Source organism: Aethalodelphis obliquidens, unplaced genomic scaffold (genome assembly GCF_003676395.1).
Source record: "Aethalodelphis obliquidens isolate GAN/ISIS:26980383/991018 unplaced genomic scaffold, ASM367639v1 scaffold1, whole genome shotgun sequence".
NCBI lineage: Eukaryota > Metazoa > Chordata > Mammalia > Artiodactyla > Delphinidae > Aethalodelphis > Aethalodelphis obliquidens.
The window spans coordinates 82,154,288-82,177,365 of NW_020837945.1; the positions used below are offsets into that span (position 1 = coordinate 82,154,288).

At 36.7% G+C, this 23,078-nt stretch overlaps 1 protein-coding gene across 2 annotated transcripts in view; it reads right to left on the reverse strand.

Moving 5' to 3' along the window:
• Positions 1-23,078, reverse strand: part of VPS8 (VPS8 subunit of CORVET complex) — a 298,981-nt gene that overhangs the window by 181,153 nt on the left and 94,750 nt on the right. For both annotated transcript variants that reach the window (XM_027109813.1, XM_027109805.1), the window contains 3 exons: positions 12,973-13,019; positions 3,527-3,749; positions 287-376 (listed from right to left, as the gene is read on the reverse strand). In XM_027109813.1, the coding sequence (XP_026965614.1) occupies positions 287-376; positions 3,527-3,749; positions 12,973-13,019 (360 nt within the window). The remainder of the gene's footprint in view (positions 1-286; positions 377-3,526; positions 3,750-12,972; positions 13,020-23,078) is intronic.

Genomic DNA, 23,078 nt, shown 5'->3' on the forward strand with positions numbered 1-23,078 from the left:
TTAAAGTCTAATGGGCTTTTAATTTTATCTATCTGGGCTTTTAATTTTATCTATCATTCCCTGGGATTTAAATACCTACTTTTGCAGATAAAAAAGAAAGCAATAGTAGAAGGTATAAAACTAAAGACTATCTAAAGTCCTAAACAACAATGGGTGCAAGTCTAATAAATCTACAAGAAATTTTAAAGTGATTGGATGAAAACAAACTATTCAAAGCAAATGGAGAGAAGGGAAAAAACATTAATAGACAGTATTAAATATGCATATAAGTTAGAACATATCTTACCTCCATTGGACTAATAAATTCATTCATGCCTCTGTTGTAGACATAAATCATAGCATCGTATAGCCGATTTTCCCAACACATGAGAACTACCTGTAAAAAGGAAAAGTTGCTTGGTTCACACAATTGAGCAAATCTCACCAATTACTTTCCTCAAAGCTTTAAGAATGGGGAAGATCTTAAATTCTCTTTCCTAATTTTTCTTATTCCTCCTCTGAAAAAAACTGAAATGGAAGTACTCAAACACAGTGCCAGGGTAAGAGCTGTTGTAGGTTCAGTGTTACTTTCAACAGTACAATAGCTACTTTTAAACATCCTCCAATGTCTGATTTTATTTCTTCTCTATCCTCCCCCTTTCCATATCCATCTTACCTTTGGTCACTAGTTCTACAAATATTTACTGAACATCTATATTCAGGTCCTCTCCTAGGCACTGGGGATAAAGTGATAGGTAAGACAAACCCAGAACTATTCTCTACCCTGACGGAACTTCCATTCATCCTGGACACTCACCAAAAGAAGGGGCACAAAATGGTGCGTGAATTATGACTTGGGGAAGATACTCAATTACACAGATAGTTCATTTACAAATGTGGTAAGTCTATAAAGGAACTTGACTTGGTCTGGAGTATTCAGAAGGTCATCCCTGAGGGAGCAATATTTAAGTTAGGACCTAACGGATACATGTATGTGAGCCAAAAGCCGATGTGGAAACTAGGGGCTCTGCAGGCAGAATGAGCAGTAAGGATGAGGAATAGAGATGACTTAAGTACAGAGTACCCTATATACTGTTCCTACGAGAGCTATATTATACTACTGAGTGACAGGAGAAGACCGAAGTGGAAGAGTAGAGGTCAACAAAGGATAATGATAAGGAATAGCCAAAGGGAAAACAAACTACTAGTCTGAGGGAAAATGGAAGTGAGGTGTCATGGGAGAGTCCTTCTAGACAACGGCATGTTCTGGGACCTCTTCTCTTTTCTCACTTTCCGCCCTCTCAGCCAGTGCCATGATCATACATCTCTTTACAGCTTCAGCCTTAACCTCTCCTCTGACCAATATATCCAACCATTGACTTGATATCTTCACCTAATGTCTAGTAGCTATCAAAATAAAATGGCAAAATACAACTCCTGACTTTGTCTCCCAAACTTAGACCTACCCCAGTCTTCCAATCTTCTTAAAGGAATCACTATCCACCTTGTTTTTCAAGCCAAAAAATTAGGCAACAGCCTTAAATTCTCTCTTTCCACACCTTTAGGTCCAATTCATCAGCAAATCAGTTCTACCTCCAAAATGTATCCAAAGTCAGGCCATCTCCCTCCATCTCACCATTATCATCTCTGGCCAGGACTACCTCCTGGACCAGCTCTTAACCAATCTCCTTGCTTCTTCTGTACTTGGCCCCCACCCCTCATTCTGTTATCTATAGGCAAATCAGAGTGATCTCACTTAAAACCTTTTAATGATTTCCCATAGCACTCAGAATAAAAAGGAAAAATCTGTACCTTGCCCTGAAAGGGCTACCTCTCTCTTTCAACCAAGCTCTGTTTGCCTTTTATCTGTAACTTTTAGCACCCAACACATATCTTCTTTTTTTTTTTTTTTGCATTAGCTGTTGTTTTTACCTGTAACAATCTTCTCCTCCAAGATTTTTGCACTACTGATTCCTTCTTGTCATTCAGATTCCAGATTTGATCAGACTCAGTGTTACTTTCTTGGTTTTCTATAACTGACCCATCTAAGATAGCCTCTCATTCTCTCTTTATCATACTGCCTGTTTGACTTTTAACATACTTGTTTTCGATATTTCTGGCTTCTTTACTTGTTTGTCTGTTTATTGTCAAACTTTTTTTTGCTAATGATAAGCCTTGTCCACCAGGGTCACTAAAGCATTGGAGGTCATTACAGACTCTAGTGAAAGTAAAGCTGAAGAATTATTAGGATGTGAATGAAATGGAAGAAGCAACCTAGAGAATGCTTTCAAGAAATGTGGTAAAGAAAGAGGGAAAGGGGTGGAGGAAGGAAAGAAGGAAGAAAGGAGGGAGGGAGGGAGGGAGGGAGGGATCTGGCTGCAAGTGGGAAATGTGATATGGCAGTAGCCAAAGGGGAAGGAGGAGAAGGCTTGATACGGAGAGAAGGGAATCTGATGGGGAGATTGGTTTAAACTGTTGTTTTAACATGAAAAAGAGCAGAGAATATTTACCTAGTGTTGGAGAAAAAGCTAAAAATGTTGGAAGGAGAAGAAATTATAAATTTCTCTTATATCAGTGATAGGTAAATAAAGCTAGACTGATAACATGCTCTCACATCATCAGACCTATTGTCAGACATGAAGATTACGCCAAATTACCCACATGACAGAAAGGCATATGTAAAGAGGACCTGGCCTTTGCAAACTTACAGCCATTCATAAAGAGCTTCCATGAAGAAAACAATAAACATTTTCCAAACCCTTCATTCCCATGTGATTGTGCACATTAAAAACAAACAAACAAAAAACGGTCCTTCTAAGTTTGTAAGCCACCGTACTTCAGTTCAATAGGGCTCAGCACCTTGGTACCTTTGTGCCTTTGCTCAGCATTAGGACTGAAGAGTTAAATGAAGACTTAAGAGTGAAGTGTCTTAGGTCAGATACATATTGCTCCTCAATTAAGGACTTAAAACTTATTGTGGAGACCTCAGATATACTGGAGGTATATTATCAATGAGCTGGCTGATCATGCTAAGATGTCCTAAAGTTTGCTTCTTATACTATGCTCTGCATTTCAAAACTTAATGTATGAAAGTTATCAACTCTGAACATATAAACTAGCTTTTCAAAAAAAATGGCATCATACACTTAAAAGTAAAAATATTCTATTTTTCAAGTGGAAGTGCTTATAGTTGAAATTCACTTGCAGGATGAAAATTGTAGTAGTGAACAAACAAACTGGTGAAGAAGGATAGGTCAATAAGCATTTGCTGAGCAACTACCAAATATAAACCCTATGCTAAGAGCTCTGTGGGATGTCAAGGAAACTGAAGACTACTGGCTTGCAGGAGTTCCTAATCTAGCTTTAAGTAAAGAGCACTCCTAAGAAATATATTGACAAATATAAGTTTATGAGACCTCTTACCAAAAAGTGCTAAAAAATAATTAGGGTTGATGAAAGACAAAGTAAGGCCCAATGAGTCAGATAAATATATTCAATAAAGGAATGATGTTTATTCCATAAATTAGTAGACTGCCTATAAACTCACCTGCTGAATATCTAGGCTGGTGATATCCATATGTACAATGAGGGCTTCCACATTTTCCATCAATTTTTTATCTTGGAAATGAACAATCAAGTCTTTCATTACCTGGGGTGTGATCCCCACCAATTTATCACTTAAAATATATGGTTCAAGGCACTCCAAAAACACTCCTTTGGCCACTGAATTCTCACTTAATTTGTCATACACCTGGCTAAATAAAAGATCCCTGCAACGAACGGGGAAAAATACTTTTAGGAACATTCCAAACACCGATTAAATTCAGTCTACTAAGTATATCTCATCTTTTTCCTATTTCAACTTATGTGCAAGTTTATTAAAAATAGTAACAATATTTGCAAAGAGCTTTATATTTTGAAAAATCTCTTATATATACTATCTCAATTCACCCAATACTTTTTACAAATAAAAAATGTTGAATAAGTTAAATTATTTGCTGAAAATCAGTTAGCTAACAAGTGATAGATTCAGAATTTGCATCAGCCTTCTGACCTAAACCCTGTGCTGAATCCATTATGGCACACTGCTGCTTAAAGACAACATTGATATGGGAGCAGGTAGTACGGAGACTATGATGAAGTAAAAAAAAAAATTAAATGGACTATTCACAATTTATCCTTTCCTCTTTCCTGGTATCTAAATACTCCCATCTGATCTGCAAGGCCAATCTGCTTCTTTATCTAGTTCTTGCCCCTTGCTTCCCAAAGGGTTTAGGTAGTGATTATTGATGGGAGAGGAAGAAGAAAATGTTCAATGTTTTAAAAATATGTCTGAAAACTATTTTATTGCAGAAACAAAAAAAACTGTAATTAATCAAATGCTACCACACTAAATAACTGTGTTTTATTTATTTTGTATTTCTTTTGCAAAGAGTCCAGAAATAATTTTAGAGTTCTATTCACCATAGACATAATCTGAATTTTGTTTTCACCCAATATTATATAAGCATTGTCCTAAGCTGCTACTTAACTCTTTAAAATTACTATTTTGTCTAAAGACAATGTTTCAATATGCTGAAACATCAGAATTTATTTAACTATTCCTGTAATGTATCACTTATTTCCACTATTTCACTATTATGAGTGAGGCCAAAATGAACATCTACATATATAGTCTTTCCATTTGGGGGCTTAATTCCTTAGTCATTCTACTTTTAGAAATTTATTTAAAGTCAAAAGATACAAAAAATTTTGTGGCACTTAAAATGTATTACTAAATTACCTTCAAAAATCATCATAGTACCAATTTACACAGCCATCAGTAATGTATAATTTCAACAGTTTCAACAGACAATTGTCTTTAGTTTTTTCCCATATAGTTTAATATATAAATTAAACATCATTGTTTTCAATTCTTTGATGACTGGCAAAATTAAATGTTTTCCATGTTTCCATTTATACAGTGTATTGACTTATATCATTCACTGATTCTTTAATTCTTTTTTCAAATACAAAAACTGTGCTAATTCTACTTACCTGTTAGGATTGACTGATTATTTATTTGCTAAATGTATAATCCCTATATATGTGCATCATGTCAATTGTGAAAAGTGGTAGATGGTTCATCCACAGGTGTGATCTTTCATGACAAGTTACACAAAAAGGACAAGGAAGACTCTGAAAGCAATGGGATGGGGTCTTGCCTCATCTGAAGTCCTGGAAGGGGGACCAATGACAAACGGACTGGCTACAACTGCATAGAACCCCATGTTGCTTTTCAATAAACAGTATTTGCAATATCCTGGGGGGAAATCCATATCCATTTATTTTTTTCTCATATCCACAAGTGTAATTCTTGCATCATTTTCCCCCTTGCTTTATATTTATCAGAGTATTTTTCATGTTAGTTTCATTGAAATCAACAGTCCCTTACTTTTTTTTTTTTTTTTTTTTTTTTGCGGTACGCGGGCCTCTCACTGTTGTGGCCTCTCCCGTTGTGGAGCACAGGCTCCGGACGCACAGGCTCAGCGGCCATGGCTCACGGGCCCAGCCACTCCGCGGCATGTGGGATCTTCCCGGACCAGGGCACGAACCCGTGTCCCCTGCATTGGCAGGAGGACTCTCAACCACTGCGCCACCAGGGAAGCCTGACAGTCCATTACATTTTTGTGATTACCAATTACTAGCCAAGCAAAAGGAACTGAGATTAATGAAGCCTTACTGTAAGAAAGATAAAATAAGAGTAACAAAGTAACTCTTATGAACTTAAAGAAAATGTCATATTTGCTAGCCCTTGCACCCTGTAATGTGTTGTTAAAAACAACATGCTAGGAAAGATAATTATATATTTCAGTTCAGCATAAAAAGCTCTGGGGAGGAAAACTAAAGAGCTACAAATTCAGTAAAGAAAGCATAAAAGTTGACAAACAAGGCACTCCTGTGACAAACTACAGCATGCAATGCGGGTAAGATTAATGGCAAAACTATATGCTTCTTTCTTAACCAGTAAGAGGCTATAATAAAGAAGCAAGAAAAATATAACTCAGCAACTCCTATCTGCATCTCTACCTTAAAATAAAACTAAAACAAAATTTTAAGACATGTTCTCATCATTCTGGGAAAATATTTATTAGATCAACAGAGAAGGAGGGAAAAAGAAAAGTACATACAAAAAAAAAAAGGTTTTGGCTCTTGTGTTTCTTTCTGTACTTAGGCATTATACTCCAGGGTGCTGACTTTGTTTCCTGGAATGGCTAATGTCAAAACTGATGTTTACCGCTTCAAGCTTAGCCTCCTTATAACCAGTATAATAGAAAAATCCATTCTGAATAACAGAGGGCCAACAAAAAGGTCTTCTACATAACTTCACTTTATATTAATACTCATATTAAAGACATTATTTGGAGTTTATCATACATAACTTCAAATTGATAGAAAAAATGACCAAATTTACTTTTTGCACTATCAATTTTACAATTAGAAAATGTGAAGAACTCAGCTTTGATTACGAGATAATTACAAATTCAGAGACTGTCTGAAGGGAGCAAGAGCATCAATTCTAACACTTGCCTGTACACTAAATATAAAACCAGAACCAAATAAACAACCCCCCACTTCATATAAGTGGGATTTAATAAATCCAAAGTTGATTTCGGCTGGCCTCTTTATAAAATTAAAAACAAAGTTCAAAAGAATAATACATGTAAATACATATGAAAAGATGTAAATACACCTGAAACTAACACAACATTTTTAATCACCTGAACTCCAATATAAAATAAAAAGTTAAAAAAAAAAAAAAGGGCTCCATATGACCTGGAAAATATGACCTTTAGAGACAATCCACTTTTTTTTTTTAACCAAATTTCACTTATTTAATTAAAATTTATTGAGAACCTGTTACATGTCTGGCTACTATCATAGATGCTGAATTGTGTGCAAAATGAAAGTTATTTCACTGCTCAAAAAAAAAAGTTCAAATGATCTTCAAGAAATTATGTTCAAAATGCTCTGTTTCCTGATACAAGTATCAGTTTGTAAATATTTCCTTTAAAAAGACATGGCTTAATTAAACTCTGTGAATATACTGAAAACTACCATAGTCTTTAAAATGGTGAATTTTATGGTACGTGAATTATATCTCAACATAGCAGTTAGATAAAATAAAAAGGCATGGCCCCATTTTTCACCTAGCTTTGATGTTTAGAATTTTAACTTGCAGTTACCAAGAAAATGATGAGAAAACTCAAAACATTAAGTTCCTCAACCATGGCTGATAATTAAAATCTTTCTGTTTCGCAAATAATAATCCTGATGTTGAAAAAGGTTAAACAAATACTCTGGCTATCAAAAGGCCACTTCAGGCTCACTTTAGATTTAAGAGAAATATTTTTGGTTCAGATTTTATATATAATTCAAGTTATCTGAATAATGCCTTCTTTTTGGATATCTGCTTACAGTGATATAAGCTTGAAGTGGTCAAGATCACCTACATACAGCACCTACTTTGTTTTATAATGGCTTTGAGATACAATTCACACATAATAACATAGCATTTATTTAAGCACTTATTTTTAAACAATGTTCAAAATTATGATTATAGTTCAAGTAAACTCTGGACCTATTTTCAAAATAAACTGAAATTATGGCTACTGTTGTATAAGCAAAATGACAAATCATTAAATATCCTACAAAAACCCTTGAGATATTTTATATCTTTTTCTAGTACTGAAAAAATATATATGCACTATCAAATTGAAATGAAATTGTGTGAGCAGAGACCAAATTATGAAAATAAAGGTAGATCTTCAGAAACAGAATTTCCTATCATTTCTGATTTTAAAAGATTCACAGAAAATTTGGCTTTTCACAGAAAAGCCAAATTTTAACCAAAAAAGATGTCCATTACACACTGATCAGTATGCCCTACAGAGAAAAAGCAGTGTGGTTCCTGCCATAGTAAAAAGGATTTTACATTATAAAAGAATTCTTACATATGAATAGAAATACATATATATTCTAGTAATATAATATTACTGCTGGGTATGAAATTCTATAACTTATGATACAGAGGTAACAGTGATCATAGTATAATAATGGTTGTGGTATTGAGTTAAAATTAATTTCAGAGTATGTACTGTGTTTATAATTTAACCCTCATAAAAGACAGTATAATATACGAAAATAAGAGGACTGACTATAAAACCAATGTACTCAATCAGAAAATATTAATATAAAAGGTATCTGGAGGCCAGTACTGAGTGTCTAAGTGACCACCCTAGAAGTGGAAGAAGTTACTTGAAATTGGCTGAGTACTAGATTATGTTTTGTTTGTTTGTTTTAGTTGTTTGTTATTTAATGTAATTACTGATATATTTTTAAATTTATCATTTATTTTTTCTCCTTGTCTTAACTATTCTTAATTCCTTTTGCTCCTTTTGACTTTTTTAAATTGTATTTTTAATCATGACACCATTTATTACCTTGTTAGTTATATATGTTTTTACTATTATATACTAAGTATGGGTTTAGAGATTACAATCTGCGTCTTCAAATTATTAAATTATAATATAAATTAATAAATTTACCACCTTCTAGACAGTGCAAGGACTTTAGAACATTTTAACCTTATTTACCCTTTTCTCCAATTATGTAGTATTGTTTTCATATATTTTTCTCTTCATTTTTCTTCATGTTTTATTCAATCCTCACACATATTGATTATATTCTATATTCACTTACCCACATATTAGCTTTTCCATCTCAATCATTTTCCTTTTATCTAAAGAACAACTTTTGTTATTTTTTTAGTGCAGGTCTGCTAATGATGAATTCTCTCAGTTTATGTTTCTTAGAATATATTTCTATATCATTTTCAAAAGGTATTTTTGTTGTATATAGAATTCTATATTAATAGATGTTTTCTTTCTGTCCTTTCACAATTCTGTTGTCTTTGGTTCCATTATTTCTGTTTAGAAGTAAGCTGTAAGGTTAATTGTTACCATTTTGAAGGGTTTTTTTTCTTTCATAATGACATTAAAGTTTTTTTGTCTTTAGTTTTCAGCAGTTTAACCATGATGAACCTACATGTGTTCTAATTCAGCATTATTCTTAGGGTGTAGCTCTTCACAGCTCAATCAAAAGCCTGGAGTATTCAGCGCCCCTCTTTTTGTGTGATCCTTGAACTCAACTGCAGCAACATCACGAATTGCTCTAAAGTTTTGCTCAGCTTCTCAACCCCTCAGCTGCCATTTTTCAGAGTTGGCAATTATCTCAACAGGAAGAGCCAGCTTCTGTGCCTCTCTCCTCTGCCTGGATCTTGGTACCACAGATCCTCATCCCCTTGGTAGCTCTCTGACGCTTTCATATAAATTTTGTTAACAAATTATCCAGATTTCCCAGCTGTCCTCATTGCCATTGCTAGAAGCAGAACTCCTATGTGAGACGCTCAGTGCAGTATGCAATGCTATGCCACTGTCACTCTTAGTATAATCAAACTCATAGGTGTAGGCTTGTTATGATTTGTTCTGTTGTGCACCAAGAGTTTTCTTTCTGATAATTTCTGTCTTCCTTTAATTCAGGAAAATTATTAGCCATGTTCTCTAGTCTTTAATTTTGGAACAATGGTCAGGTATATGTTGAAGCTTCTTTTCTATTCTCCTCTCATATTTTCTAAGTTTTTATCTTTGTTTATGCTCTACATTTTGTTCCAGGTAAATCATTTTTTTTTAAGACGGTATCTGTGTTATGCACAATCTGAGCATTCTTAAAAGCAATCTCAACATCACAAATATTTTGAAAATTTGGGAATGTAGAAGAGAAGATTCTAGATGCAAATAGAACCAATTGTCAAAGAAATGGCATAAAGAGAGTATCCAGCTTAGGGAGAAAGATATCATACTGGAATTAAGTTACATAATTTTTAAATTCCTCTGCTTCAATTGAGTCTAGGGAATTGATCATTTTTAATCTTATTATCTATGGAAACTCTAAGAAAAATTTTAACTCTATTTTTAAGTGTGATTACACTGAAGTATTTAAGAAACACAGAATTTTTATATCTAATAAATCTTTAATCATTGCACGTTTGCAATGGAAGGAAATTGAAAGATGACCTAGACACAAAGAATCAAAGTTGATCAAATGGCCTATTTGACCTCTTTACTCATAAGCTCAGGCCCATATATAGAATCTTAACATTATGATGAAAAAGAAAAGCCAGTATGATGAGAAGTAAGCAAGCACAAGAGCACAGAATCTAGAACACAAAAGGGAACATGTGACCCAATGCCTAGTTCTAAGGCCTCAAACTTTCTTACACTGCTGAGGACACTACCCTGTCCCTTCTGCCCCTACTGGAACCCAGAGAGTAGAAAAAGTGGGGAAAGAGACCAGGAGGTGAAAGAGAGTAAGAACACACATGTTGGAACTTCTAAGCAGAAGCAGGATCTAGTACAATCTGGTCTTCAGCCTTCAGAAACAGTCAAGAGAGAAGGAAGCCATACTATTTGCACTATGGTCCAGGAAAAATATCCAATCCTGGATCTAGGAGTACATGTGTATGACTGGATGAAGGAAGGAGAAAAGGACCAAGAAGAGCTCAGAAAAGGATCCTTGAGATCTCCCTTCCCCTTGGCAGTCAGGGATATACTATGACTGCTGGTATTTCTGAGACCTCCAAAACAAATACTGTACTCATTTCAGACACAGCCCAGAAAAAAACATGCTAAGGAGTCAGGAAAAATTAAAGGAAAGAAAGAAACTGATAAAAATGAAGAAATAATAAATAGATTCTAATTTGGTGATAATCTAGACTACATCTTGTCTTCTATGTTGGATGCTCTGATTTAATAAAGAAATTACTTCATTCTCAGCCAGTCAATAGATTAAATAAAGTTGGAAATATTTCCTTTTCAAGTCATATAAGAAAAGAAAAACTTATCCCTGGAACATTAACATTTTGGAGAATAACATAAAATATTTCTGAAAGAAAAAAACCCCTTTTTTTTTTCTTTTTCCCTATATAATCCATCTTACAACTGCTCAGGTCATTTCAACTTTATCTCACTGTGAGAGTATTCAAGATTTCAAGTTAATGATCACAAGTCACCCTGCAAACCAAGAGGCAGAATTACTTCATTAATTCAACCATCAGGCTACTCTGTGCCAGGTACCATTTAGGTAGAAATAATCTGTTTTATAAAGATATGCTTTCTTACTCTAAACAAAATTTAATCTCTTAGATATTTTATCTCATTTATATTATCTCAACTTGAAGATTTAGGATGGTCCCAGCATTTATTAGTATTAGAAATATCGCTACATCTCAATTTCCTTAACTTTACCTCTCTTACACTGTAATTATGAGGATTAAATGAAATAAAATATGTAAAACTGATCCATAAACTATTGAGGCTGCTTTAAAAAATATAAGACAAATAACAAGGAAGTGTAAGTGTAAAACATGAGCTGAAGAGAAAACTAAGTTAAGAACTAGGGTGAGGTTAGTATATCATGGCTCTTAGCTCTCCAGGAAACAATAATTAGCTTTACAATTCCCTGTTCATCAGCTAAAAGTGAGTTAGCTGTTCAGAAGATGCAAAAGTATTTCTGGTACTAACACCTGAGAGAAATTTCTTCCTTGGGCCCTCATAAAGAAGACAATGTTGGGGCTTCCCTGGTGGCGCAGTGGTTGAGAGTCCACCTGGTGATGCAGGGGACATGGGTTCGTGCCCCGGTCCGGGAAGATCCCACATGCCGCGGAGCGGCTGGGCCTGTGAGCCATGGCCGCTGAGCCTGCGCATCCGGAGCCTGTGCTCCGCAACAGGAGAGGCAACAACAGTGAGAGGTCCGCGTACCGCAAAAAAAAAAAAAAAAAAAAAAAAAAAAGAAGACAATGTGTAACATAAAACCATGTTTTCAACAACATCCCAACCATGAAGACAACATATTTCACTGGATAATTACATGTAACACTATAGCTAAAACACTGGAATGCATCTGAGCCCTAAGTAAACAGAAGCTAGAGCTCTTTGCGATTTAATTGAAGGTCTGACATAGCAAATAAGTGCCCTCTTGATAACCTTCACTGATACTTTCTAAGTATGATCCAACCTTATATGATTTAGGCAACCTGAATAGACATAAATTCAGGAGTCAAGACAGTGTTGTAGAGGGTTTGGGGAGTATCTGCACTGGATCCTCACAGCTGTTCACCACTGAAAAAGCGATACGATCTGGTAGTTACGAGCAAGAACCCAAGAGCTAGGCTGCCTGCATTAGAATCCCACCTTTGCTCCTCAAAAAAAGTGTGAGCAAGTTTTGGCAAGTTACTTCATCGCATACTGCCTCTTGAACCTCCTATGCAAAATGAAGACAACAATAATACCTACCTCACTGTTATAAAAATTAAATAAGTTGTTATAAAAAATAGATAAATTAAAGTGCTTAGAACAATACCTGGCATGTAGGAAGCTAACTATTATTGTAAGTGTGAAAAATTATGAACTAGCACAGGTTGGTTAATTTATGTAGTTACTATTTAAATGAACAGACCCTAATCAAGAGTTTATTTACAGTGATTTCCTTTAAATGAAGAGGCTCTTAAAAAAGAAGCACAATAAATCTTTCCTTTTTTGAGTGGTATGAAATACTGTGTTTTAGTGATGGTTCATAAAAGAGCATATATATATAATGCATGAATCATACACTTTTAAGATCTTTAAGTGATTAAGTATTGCTCTTTTGCTATGCTCTTCACCTCCACTATCCTGCCACATAAATACACAGATGATAAATCTATATTGGACAAGTTAATTTTATTAGGTAAATGGACTGAAAATGCTTAAAGAATCAAATTTCTGTAAATTCATTTTTTAAAATAACCTACTGAGTCAAATTCATAGAATTCATAGTAGTAAATTATTGCTATAATATAAGCAAGAGGCAACTTGGACTCAAAATAATTGAACCTGACAGGCAATGTATACTCACTTTCGCTGCAGCAGAAGGCAGTAATCAACTATGATGGGCACCATATCCTGTAGAGAAACCGTAAAGAAAGCATCAGCACCACATCTCTGTCCAATGGCCCCCTGGTTAGACACAACACATAATGAAAGTAGTCTGCTTCAGATACTGTTAGATTGTTGGGAGAATATAACTTTGTACCATACTTTTGGTAAGCAATTTGGCACTCTGTGTCAAAAGCCTTAAAAATGTGAAAACACTTTTACCCAGTAATTCTATCTGGAAATTTATCCTAAATACATTTAGTAAGAAAAACAATTTAATGCATTAAGGTATTCACTGCAGCTCTATAATAGAAGAAAGAGGAGAAGGAGGGGGAAGGGAGGAAGACATTGAAATTAAATACACAACATGGGAAAACAGTTAAGTAAATTTGCTATTTAAATATTATGTAGATATTACAAGTTTATAAAGAGTTTACAACATTATAAGAAACATTACGTGAAAAATATGTATTTATCTCACAACTTTGTAAAGAAAATATATCAAATTGATAATATAATATAGTTGGTCCCATTGGTGGCTCAAGTGATTAAGGTTGTCCATATTTTGTCACAATCCTCCAAACCAGCTATTTTAAGGTTGATTAATTTCTCAGTTTCATGACATTTTGACTGTTTTAAATTCATCATGTATAGACTCATATCAAACGAATGGCAACCCATAATTTTGGCCTTTTTCAAGAGAAACACTTTGAGGGAGCAGCAGTAGCTTATTATGACTAGAACTTGTCAAGTACCCAAGCATTAGATTTCAGCAGTACTCTTTCATTTTCTGCTAGCTGAAGAGCAATGGTTTCCTTTTAAAAATCCTGGAAGGCTTAGGTTCTGGGCAAAAGAATATCCCATCAGGAGGGAGAAGACATTATGTGAAAGAGAATACCACATGCTAACACTTCTTTGACAAAAAGAACAAAACCTGAGGAACCACTATTATCTGAGAGAGAAGTAAGCAGAAGGACCTACAATCCTAAAAGGCTAACCCTGCCCATCCATCCTGCTTCCTTTATTTATCAATATTCCTCATGACGACATTTATAATCTTACTTAGGTACTTCAAAAACAGGAACTAAAACCATAGATTTGAAAAGTCTCAACCCTGAATGAGAATACATATAGAGGGACAAATAATCTGCAGAGAAAAAACCTAGAAATACTGAGGAAATTTAACAAACACTCTTTAAAATACACAGCTGAGCTCCCCAAAAACTAGGGGCAATACCCAGGGTTTAAAATTGAAAAAGGAACTGCAAACTAAAGCAATAAGCCCTGAGCCATCACTGAGACTGTCCTATAAATTTGTTGTTCATATAAGAGCTTGGGTTTTAATGCCAGAAACAAACTGAGGCCTTAATTCTTGCAACATACGGAAGTAAAGCAAAGATCCTCCTAAAAACAGGATTCTTGAAAGGTGTCTCCTCAGTGAAAGGCAATTAGAAAAAACAAAAAACAAAAAAACCTGCCTATATGCATAGGAAGCTAACAAGAAAGGTTGTCTGTCTCTGCCTGGACTCAGTGGGGATAAATCTGCACTCTCCAAGAATCTATAATCAAGATGCTGCCCACAGGTGGATTTGGGATTTGAATTTACACTATCTCCTTAGTATGGGAATAATCAGGCCAAGAAATTAACACAAAAGGTGATCCTTAAAAAAGGATACTCCTGGAGCACTTGAAAGAAAAAAATTCCAGAAACAGTGTTTAACAGTTAACAGTGCTTAACAGTGCTTTGCTTAACAGGCAAAATAAGACCTCCTGATAAAGCCCCCAAAAGATGTGCCCAAAATAAAAAAGTTTAAAGCACCTCATGAAATAACATACCATAAGTTAATGTCAGCAGAAACTACAAACAGCAGGGGCGACCCCGAAAACTTCAAATATTATAATTATCAGGGAGAAATTATTAAAGTATATGTAGAATTATTAAAGGCATAAAATAAGGAATTAAGTGCCTATCCTAGCAGTAAGTACTAAGGATATACTATAGGGATAATGGAGAGTGTAACCATCAGATTAAAACATGTAGACAAATCACTCTGTTGATTCTATGATGGTAGGACCTGGAAAACCAAGACTGAAGATAGGTGGCTAGTATAGTAGTCCAAGATGGAAACAGGAGGCCAAACTAGGGTAGTGAGAGCAGGCATAAAAAACAGCAGATAGAATCAAGCACTGTTTATAAAGTAAAACTGTAGAGGTTGGTGACAGATTGGTTATGGGTTGGAAGGCATAGGCAGGAGTCTAAGAAACTCCTAAATTTCTAGTTTGAGTGATGGCTGGATGAAGATTTCATGAAATGAAATAAGGAATATGGGAGGAGGTGTTAGAAGGAAGAAGCTAAACATAGTTTGGGCTGTCATAGCTCTGAGGAACATCTTTACTTCGATACTGAATAGTAAGAAACTGGATATAGTAATCTGAAACATCTGGGTTAGAATTACACACTTCTAAGTCATGAAAGGAAATATTGTATATGAATAAAACTGTCCAGGGATAATAAAGATAAAAATCAGTGAACAGTGGATCACATCTTGAGGAAGACCAATATTTATATGGTCAGAGGATGGAAACAAAATCCAACTCAGGAACAGTCACAAAGGTTTAAAAATCAGACCACACAATCATAGATATCTACAGGATACAGAATTTTAAAAAGGAAGGAGTGATCATCACTGTTTAATACAGCATTGAGAATGAATAAGATATGAAAGTTTTATTTTATTTATAAATTAGGATATCACTGGGATCTTTAGAAAGATGGTGTTTTATCTTCCTCATTAGATCGTAAGCACAGTAATGGGTGATATGCAGCTTGCAGAGAATTGGGGGGAGAAAGCTGAGAGGGAAAGAGGGAGGAAAGGGGGAGGAAGAGAAAGAGAAAGCATCAATGTATGTGTAATTAGAATCCCTGAATAAGAAAACTAAAACAGGGAGTTTAGGAAGATGGCGGAAGAGTAAAACGCAGAGATCACCTTCCTCCCCACAGATACATCAGAAATACATCTACACGAGGAACAACTCCTACAGAACACCCACTGAACACTGGCTGAAGACCTCAGACCTCCCAAAAGGCAAGAAACTCCCCACGTACCTGGGTAGGGCAAAAGAAAAAAGAAAAAACAGAGGCAAAAGAATAGGGACGGGACCTGCGCCAGTGGGAGGGAGCTGTGAAGGAGGAAAGGTTTCCACACACTAGAAAGCCCCTTCGTGGGCAGAGACTGCGGGTGGCAGAGGGGGTAAGCTTCAGAGCCACGGAGGAGAGCACAGCCACCGGGGTGCGGAGGGCAAAGCGGAGAGATTTCCGCACAGAGGATCCGTGCCGACCGGCACTCACCAGCCCGAGAGGCTTGACTGCTCACCCGCCGGGGCGGGCGGGAGCTGGGAGCTGAGGCTCGGGGCTTCGGTTGGATCGCAGGGAGAGGAGAGGCAGCATGAACACAGCCTGAAGGGGTTAGTGCACCACGGCTAGCAGGGAGGGAGTCCGGGGAAAAGTCTGGACCTGCTGAAGAGGCAAGAGACGTTTTCTTCCCTCTTTGTTTCCTGGTGCGCGAGGAGAGGGGATTCAGAGCGCTGCTTAAAGGAGCTCCAGAGACGGGTGCGGGCTGCGGCTAAAAGCGCGGACCCCAGAGACGGGCATGAGACGTTAACGCTACTGCTGCCGCTTCAAAGAAGCCTGTGTGCAAGCGCAGGTCACTATCCACACCTCCACTCCCGGGAGCCTGTGCAGTCCGCCACTGCCAGGGTCCCATGATGCAGGGACAACTTCCCTGCGAGAACACACGGTGCGCCTCACGCTGGTGCAACGTCACGCTGGCCTCTGCCGCCGCAGGCTCTCCCCACATCCCTACTCCTCCCTCCCCGCAGGCCTGAGTGAGCCTGAGCCCCCGAATCAGCGGCTCCTTTAACCCCGTCCTGTCTGAGCGAAGAACAGACGCCCTCTGTTCTACACACAGAGGCGGGGCCAAACCCAAAGCTGAACCCCGGAAGCTGTGCCAACAAAGAAGAGAAAGGGTAATTTCTCCCAGCAGCCTCAGGAGCAGCGGATTCAATCTCCACAATCAACTTGATGTATCCTGCATCTGTGAAATACCTGAATAGACAACGAATCATCCCAAATTGAGGAGGTGGACTTCCGGAGCAAGATATATTATTTTTTCCCCTTTTCCTCTTTCTGTGACTGTGTATGTGTACACTTCTGTGTGAGATTTTGTCTGTATAACTTTGCTTTCACCATTTGTCCTAGGGTTCTGTCCGTCCGTTTTTGTTTTTTTCTTTTTTTTTTTACTTAAAAAAATTTTTTTCTTAATACTTATTTTTATTTTAATAACTTTATGTTATTTTATCTTACTTTATTTTATCCTCTTTCTTTCTTATTTTTCTTTCTATTTTTTCTCCCTTTTATTCTGAGCCGTGTGGATGAAAGGTTCTTGGTGCTCCAACCAGGAGTCAGTGCTGTACCTCTGAGGTGGGAGAGCCAACTTCAGGACACTGGTCAACAAGAGACCTCCCAGCTCCACATAATATCAAATGGCAAAAATCTCCCAGAGATCTCCATCTCAACACTATCACCCAGCTTCACTCAACGACCAGCAAGCTACAGTGCTGGACACCCTATGCCAAACAACTAGCAAAACAGGAACACAACCCCACCCATTAGCAGAGAGGTTGCCTAAAATCATAATAAGGCCACAGACACCCCAAAACACACCACCAGACGTGGACCTGCCCACCAGAAAGACAAGATCCAGCCTCAACCACGAGAACACAGGCACTAGGCCCCTCCACCAGGAAGCCTACACAACCCACTGAACCAACCTTAGCCACTGGGGACAGACACCAAAAACAACGGGAACTACGAACATGCAGCCTGCAAAAAGAAGACCCCAAACACAGTAAGATAAGCAAAATGAGAAGACAGAAAAGCACACAGCAGATGAAGGAGCAAGGTAAAAACCCACCAGACCTAACAAATGAAGAGGAAATAGGCAGTCTACCTGAAAAAGTATTCAGAATAATGATAGGAAAGATGATCCAAAATCTTGGAAATAGAATAGAGAAAATGCAAGAAACATTTAACAAGGACCTAGAAGAAATGAAGAGGAAACAAGCAATGATGAAAAACACAATAAATAGAATAAAAATACTCTAGAAGGGATCAATAGCAGAATAACTGAGGCAGAAGAACGGATAACTGACCTGGAAGATAAAATAGTGGAAATAACTACTGCAGAGCAGAATAAAGAAAAACGAATGAAAAGAACTGAGGACAGTCTCAGAGACCTCTGGGACAACATTAAATGCTCCAACATTCAAATTATAGGGATCCCAGAAGGAGAAGACAAAAACAAAGGCACTGAGAAAATATTTGAAGAGATTATAGTTTAAAACTTCCCTAATATGGGACAGGAAATAGTTAATCAAGTCCAGGAATCACAGAGAGTCCCAAACAGGATAAATTCAAGGAGAAACATGCCAAGACACATATTAATCAAACTATCAAAAATTAAATACAGAAAACATATTTAAAGCAGCAAGGGAAAAACAACAAATAATACACAAGGGAATCCCCATAAGGTTAACAGCTGATCTTTCAGCAGAAACTCTGCAACCCAGAAGGGACTGGCAGGACATATTTAAAGTGATGAAGGAGAAAAACCTACAACCAAGACTACTCTACCCAACAAGGATCTCATTCAGATTTGATGGAGAAATTAAAACCTTTACAGACAAGCAAAAGCTGAGAGAGTTCAGCACCACCAAACTAGCTTTACAACAAATGCTAAAGGAACTTCTGTAGGCAAGAAACACAAGAAAGGAAAAGACCTACAATAACAAACTCAAAACAATTAAGAAAATGGAAAGAGGAAAATACATATCGATAATTACCTTAAATGTAAATGGATTAAATGCTCCCACCAAAAGACACAGACTGGCTGAATGGATACAAAAACAAGACCCGTATATATGCTGTCTACAAGAGACCCACTTCAGACCTAGAGACACATACAGACTGAAAGTGAGGGGATGGAAAAAGATATTCCATGCAAATGGAAATCAAAAGAAAGCTGGAGTAGCAATACTCATATCAGATAAAATAGACTTTAAAATAAAGACTATTACAAGAGACAAAGAAGGACATAATGATCAAGGGATCAATCCAAGAAGAAGATATAACAATTGTAAATATTTATGCACCCAACAGAGGAGCACCTCAATACATAAGGCAAATACTAACAGGCATAAAAGGGGTAATCAGCAGTAACACATTCATACTAGGGGAATTAACACCCCACTTTCACCAGTGGACAGATCATCCAAAATGAAAATAAATAAGAAAACACAAGCTTTAAATGATACATTAAACAAGATGGACTTAATTGATATTTATAGGACATTCCATCCAAAAACAACAGAATACACATTTTTCTCAAGTGCTCATGGAACATTCTCCAGGATAGATCGTATCTTGGGTCACAAATCAAGCCTTGGTAAATTTAAGAAAACTGAAATCATTTTAAGTATCTTTTCTGACCACAATGCTATGAGACTAGATATCAATTACAGGAAAAGATCTGTAAAAAATACAAACACATGGAGGCTAAACAATACACTACTTAATAACCAAGTGATCACTGAAGAAATCAAAGAGGAAGTCAAAAGATACCTAGAAACAAATGACAATAGAGACACGATGACCCAAAACCTATGGGTTGCAGCAAAATCAGTTCTAAGAGGGAAGTTTACAGGAATACAATCCTACCTTAAGAAATAGGAAACATCTCAAATAAACAACCTAACCTTGCACCTAAAGCAGTTAGAGAAAAAAGAACAAAAACCCCCAAAGTTAGCAGAAGGAAAGATATCATAAAGATCAGATTAGAAATAAATGAAAAAGAAATGAAGGAAACGATAGCAAAGGTCAATAAAACTAAAAGCTGGTTCTTTGAGAAGATAAGCAAAATTGATAAATCATTAGGCAGACTCATCAAGAAAAAAAGGGAGAAGACTAAAATCAATAGAATTAGAAATGAAAAAGGAGAAGTAACAACTGACACTGCAGAAACATAAAGGATCATGAGAGATTACTACAAGCAACTCTATGCCAATAAAATGGACAACCTGGAAGAAATGGACAAATTCTTAGAAATGCACAACCTGCTGAGACTGAACCAGGAAGAAACAGAAAATATGAACAGACCAATCACAAGCACTGAAATTGAAACTGTGATTAAAAATCTTCCAACAAACAAAAGCCCAGGACCAGATGGCTTCACAGGCGAATTCTATCAAACATTTAGAGAAGAGCTAACACCTAACCTTCTCCAATTCTTCCAAAATATAGCAGAGGGAGGAACACTCCCAAACTCATTCTATGAGGCCACCATCACCCTGATACCAAAACAAGACAAGGATGTCACAAAGAAAGAAAACTACAGGCCAATATCACTGATAAACATAGATGCAAAAATCCTCAACAAAATACTAGCAAACAGAATCCAACAGCACATTAAAAGGATCATACACCATGATCAAGTGGGGTTTATTCCAGGAATGCAAGGATTCTTCAATATACGCAAATCAATCAACGTGATACACCATATTAACAAACTGAAGGAGAAAAACCATATGATCATCTCAGTAGATGCAGAGGAAGCTTTCAACAAAATTCAACACCCATTTATGATAAAAACCCTCCAGAAAGTATGCATAGAGGGAACTTTCCTCAACATAATAAAGGCCATATATGACAATCCCACAGCCAACATCGTCCTCAATGGTGAAAAACTGAAACCATTTCCACTAAGATCAGGAACAAGACAAGGTTGCCCACTCTCTCCACTCTTATTCAACAGTTTTGGAAGTTTTAGCCCCAGCAATCAGAGAAGAAAAAGAAATAAAAGGAATCCAAATCGGAAAAGAAGAAGTAAAGCTGTCACTGTTTGCAGATGACATGATACTCTACATAGTGAATCCTAAAGATGCCACCAGAGAACTACTAGAGCTAATCAATGCATTTGGTAAAGTAACAGGATACAAACTTAATGCACAGAAATCTCTGGCATTCCTATACACTAATGATGAATAATCTGAAAGTGAAATTAAGAAAACACTCCCATTTACCATTGCAACATAAAGAATAAAATATCTAGGAATAAACCTACCTAAGGAGACAAAAGACCTGTATGCAGAAAATTATAAGACACTGATGAAAGAAACGAAAGATGATACAAATAGATGGAGAGATATACCATGTTCTTGGATTGGAAGAATCAACATTGTGAAAATGACTCTACTACCCAAAGCAATCTACAGATTCAATGCAATCCTTATCAAACTACCACTGGCGTTTTTCACAGAACTAGAACAAAAAATTTCACAATTTGTATGGAAACACAAAAGACCCCGAATAGCCAAAGCAATCTTGAGAACGAAAAATGGAGCTGGAGGAATCAGGCTCCCTGACTTCAGACTATACTACAAAGCTACAGTAATCAAGACAGTATGGTAGTGGCACAAAAAGAGAAATACAGATCAATGGAACAGGATAGAAAGCCCAGAGATAAACCCACACACATATGGTCACCTTATCTTTGATAAAGGAGGCAAGAATATATAGTGGAGAAAAGGCAGCCTCTTCAATAAGTGGTGCTGGGAAAACTGGACAGGTACATGTAAAAGTATGAAATTAGAACACTCCCTAATACCATACACAAAAATAAACTCAAAATGGATTAAAGATCTAAATGTAAGGCCAGACACTATCAAACTCTTAGAGGAAAACATAGGCAGAATACTGTATGACATAAATCACAGCAAGATCCTTTTTGACCCACCTCCTAGACACATGGTAATAAAAACAAACAAATGGGACCTAATGAAACTTCAAAGCTTTTGCACAGCAAAGGAAACCATAAACAAGACAAAAAGACAACCCTCAGAATGGGAGACAATATTTGCAAATGAAGCAACTGCCAAAGGATTAATCTCCAGGATTTACAAGCAGCTCATGCAGCTCAATAACAAAAAAACAAACAACCGAATCCAAAAGTGGGCAGAAGGCCTAAATAGACATTTCTCCAAAGAAGATATATGGACTGGCAACAAATGCATGAAAGAATGCTCAACATCACTAATCATTAGAGAAATGCAAATTAAAACTACATTGAGGTATCACCTCACATCCGTCAGAATGGCCATCATCAGAAAATCTTCAAACAGTAAGTGCTGGAGAGGGTGTGGAGAAAAGGGAACCCTCTTGCACTGTTGGTGGGAATGTAAATTGATACAGCCACTATGGAGAACAGTATGGAGGTTCCTTAAAAAACTAAAAATAGAACTACCATACGACCCAGCAATCCCACTACTGGGCATATACCCTGAGCAAACCATAATTCAAAAAGAGTCATGTACCAAAATGTTCATTGCAGCTCTATTTACAATAGCCAGGACATGGAAGCAACCTAAGTGTCCATCATCAGATGAATGGATAAAGAAGATGTGGCACAAATATACAATGGAATATTACCCAGCCATAAAAAGACACGAAATTGAGATATTTGTAGTGAGGTGGATGAACTTAGAGTCTGTCATGTGGAGTGTGGTAAGTCAGAAAGAGAAAAACAAATACTGTATGCTAACACATATATATGGAATCTAAGGGAAAAAAAAAGGTCATGAAGAATCTAGGGCTAAGATAGGAATAAAGACACAGACCTACTAGAAAATGGATATGGGGAGGGGGAAGGGTAAGCTGTGACAAAGTGAGAGTGGCATGGACATATATACACTACCAAACGTAAAATAGATAGCTAGTGGGAAGCAGCTGCATGGCACAGGGAGATCAGCTCGGTGCTTTGTGACCACCTAGAGGGGTGAGATAGGGAGGGTGGGAGGGAGGGAGATGCAAGAGGGAAGAGATATGGGAACATATGTATATGGGTAACTGATTCACTTTGTTATAAAGCAGAAAATAACACACAACTGTAAAGCAATTATACTCCAATAAAGATGTTAAAAAAATAATAATAATAAAGAATAAAAGAAAACTAAAACAACAGAACAGAATGAATA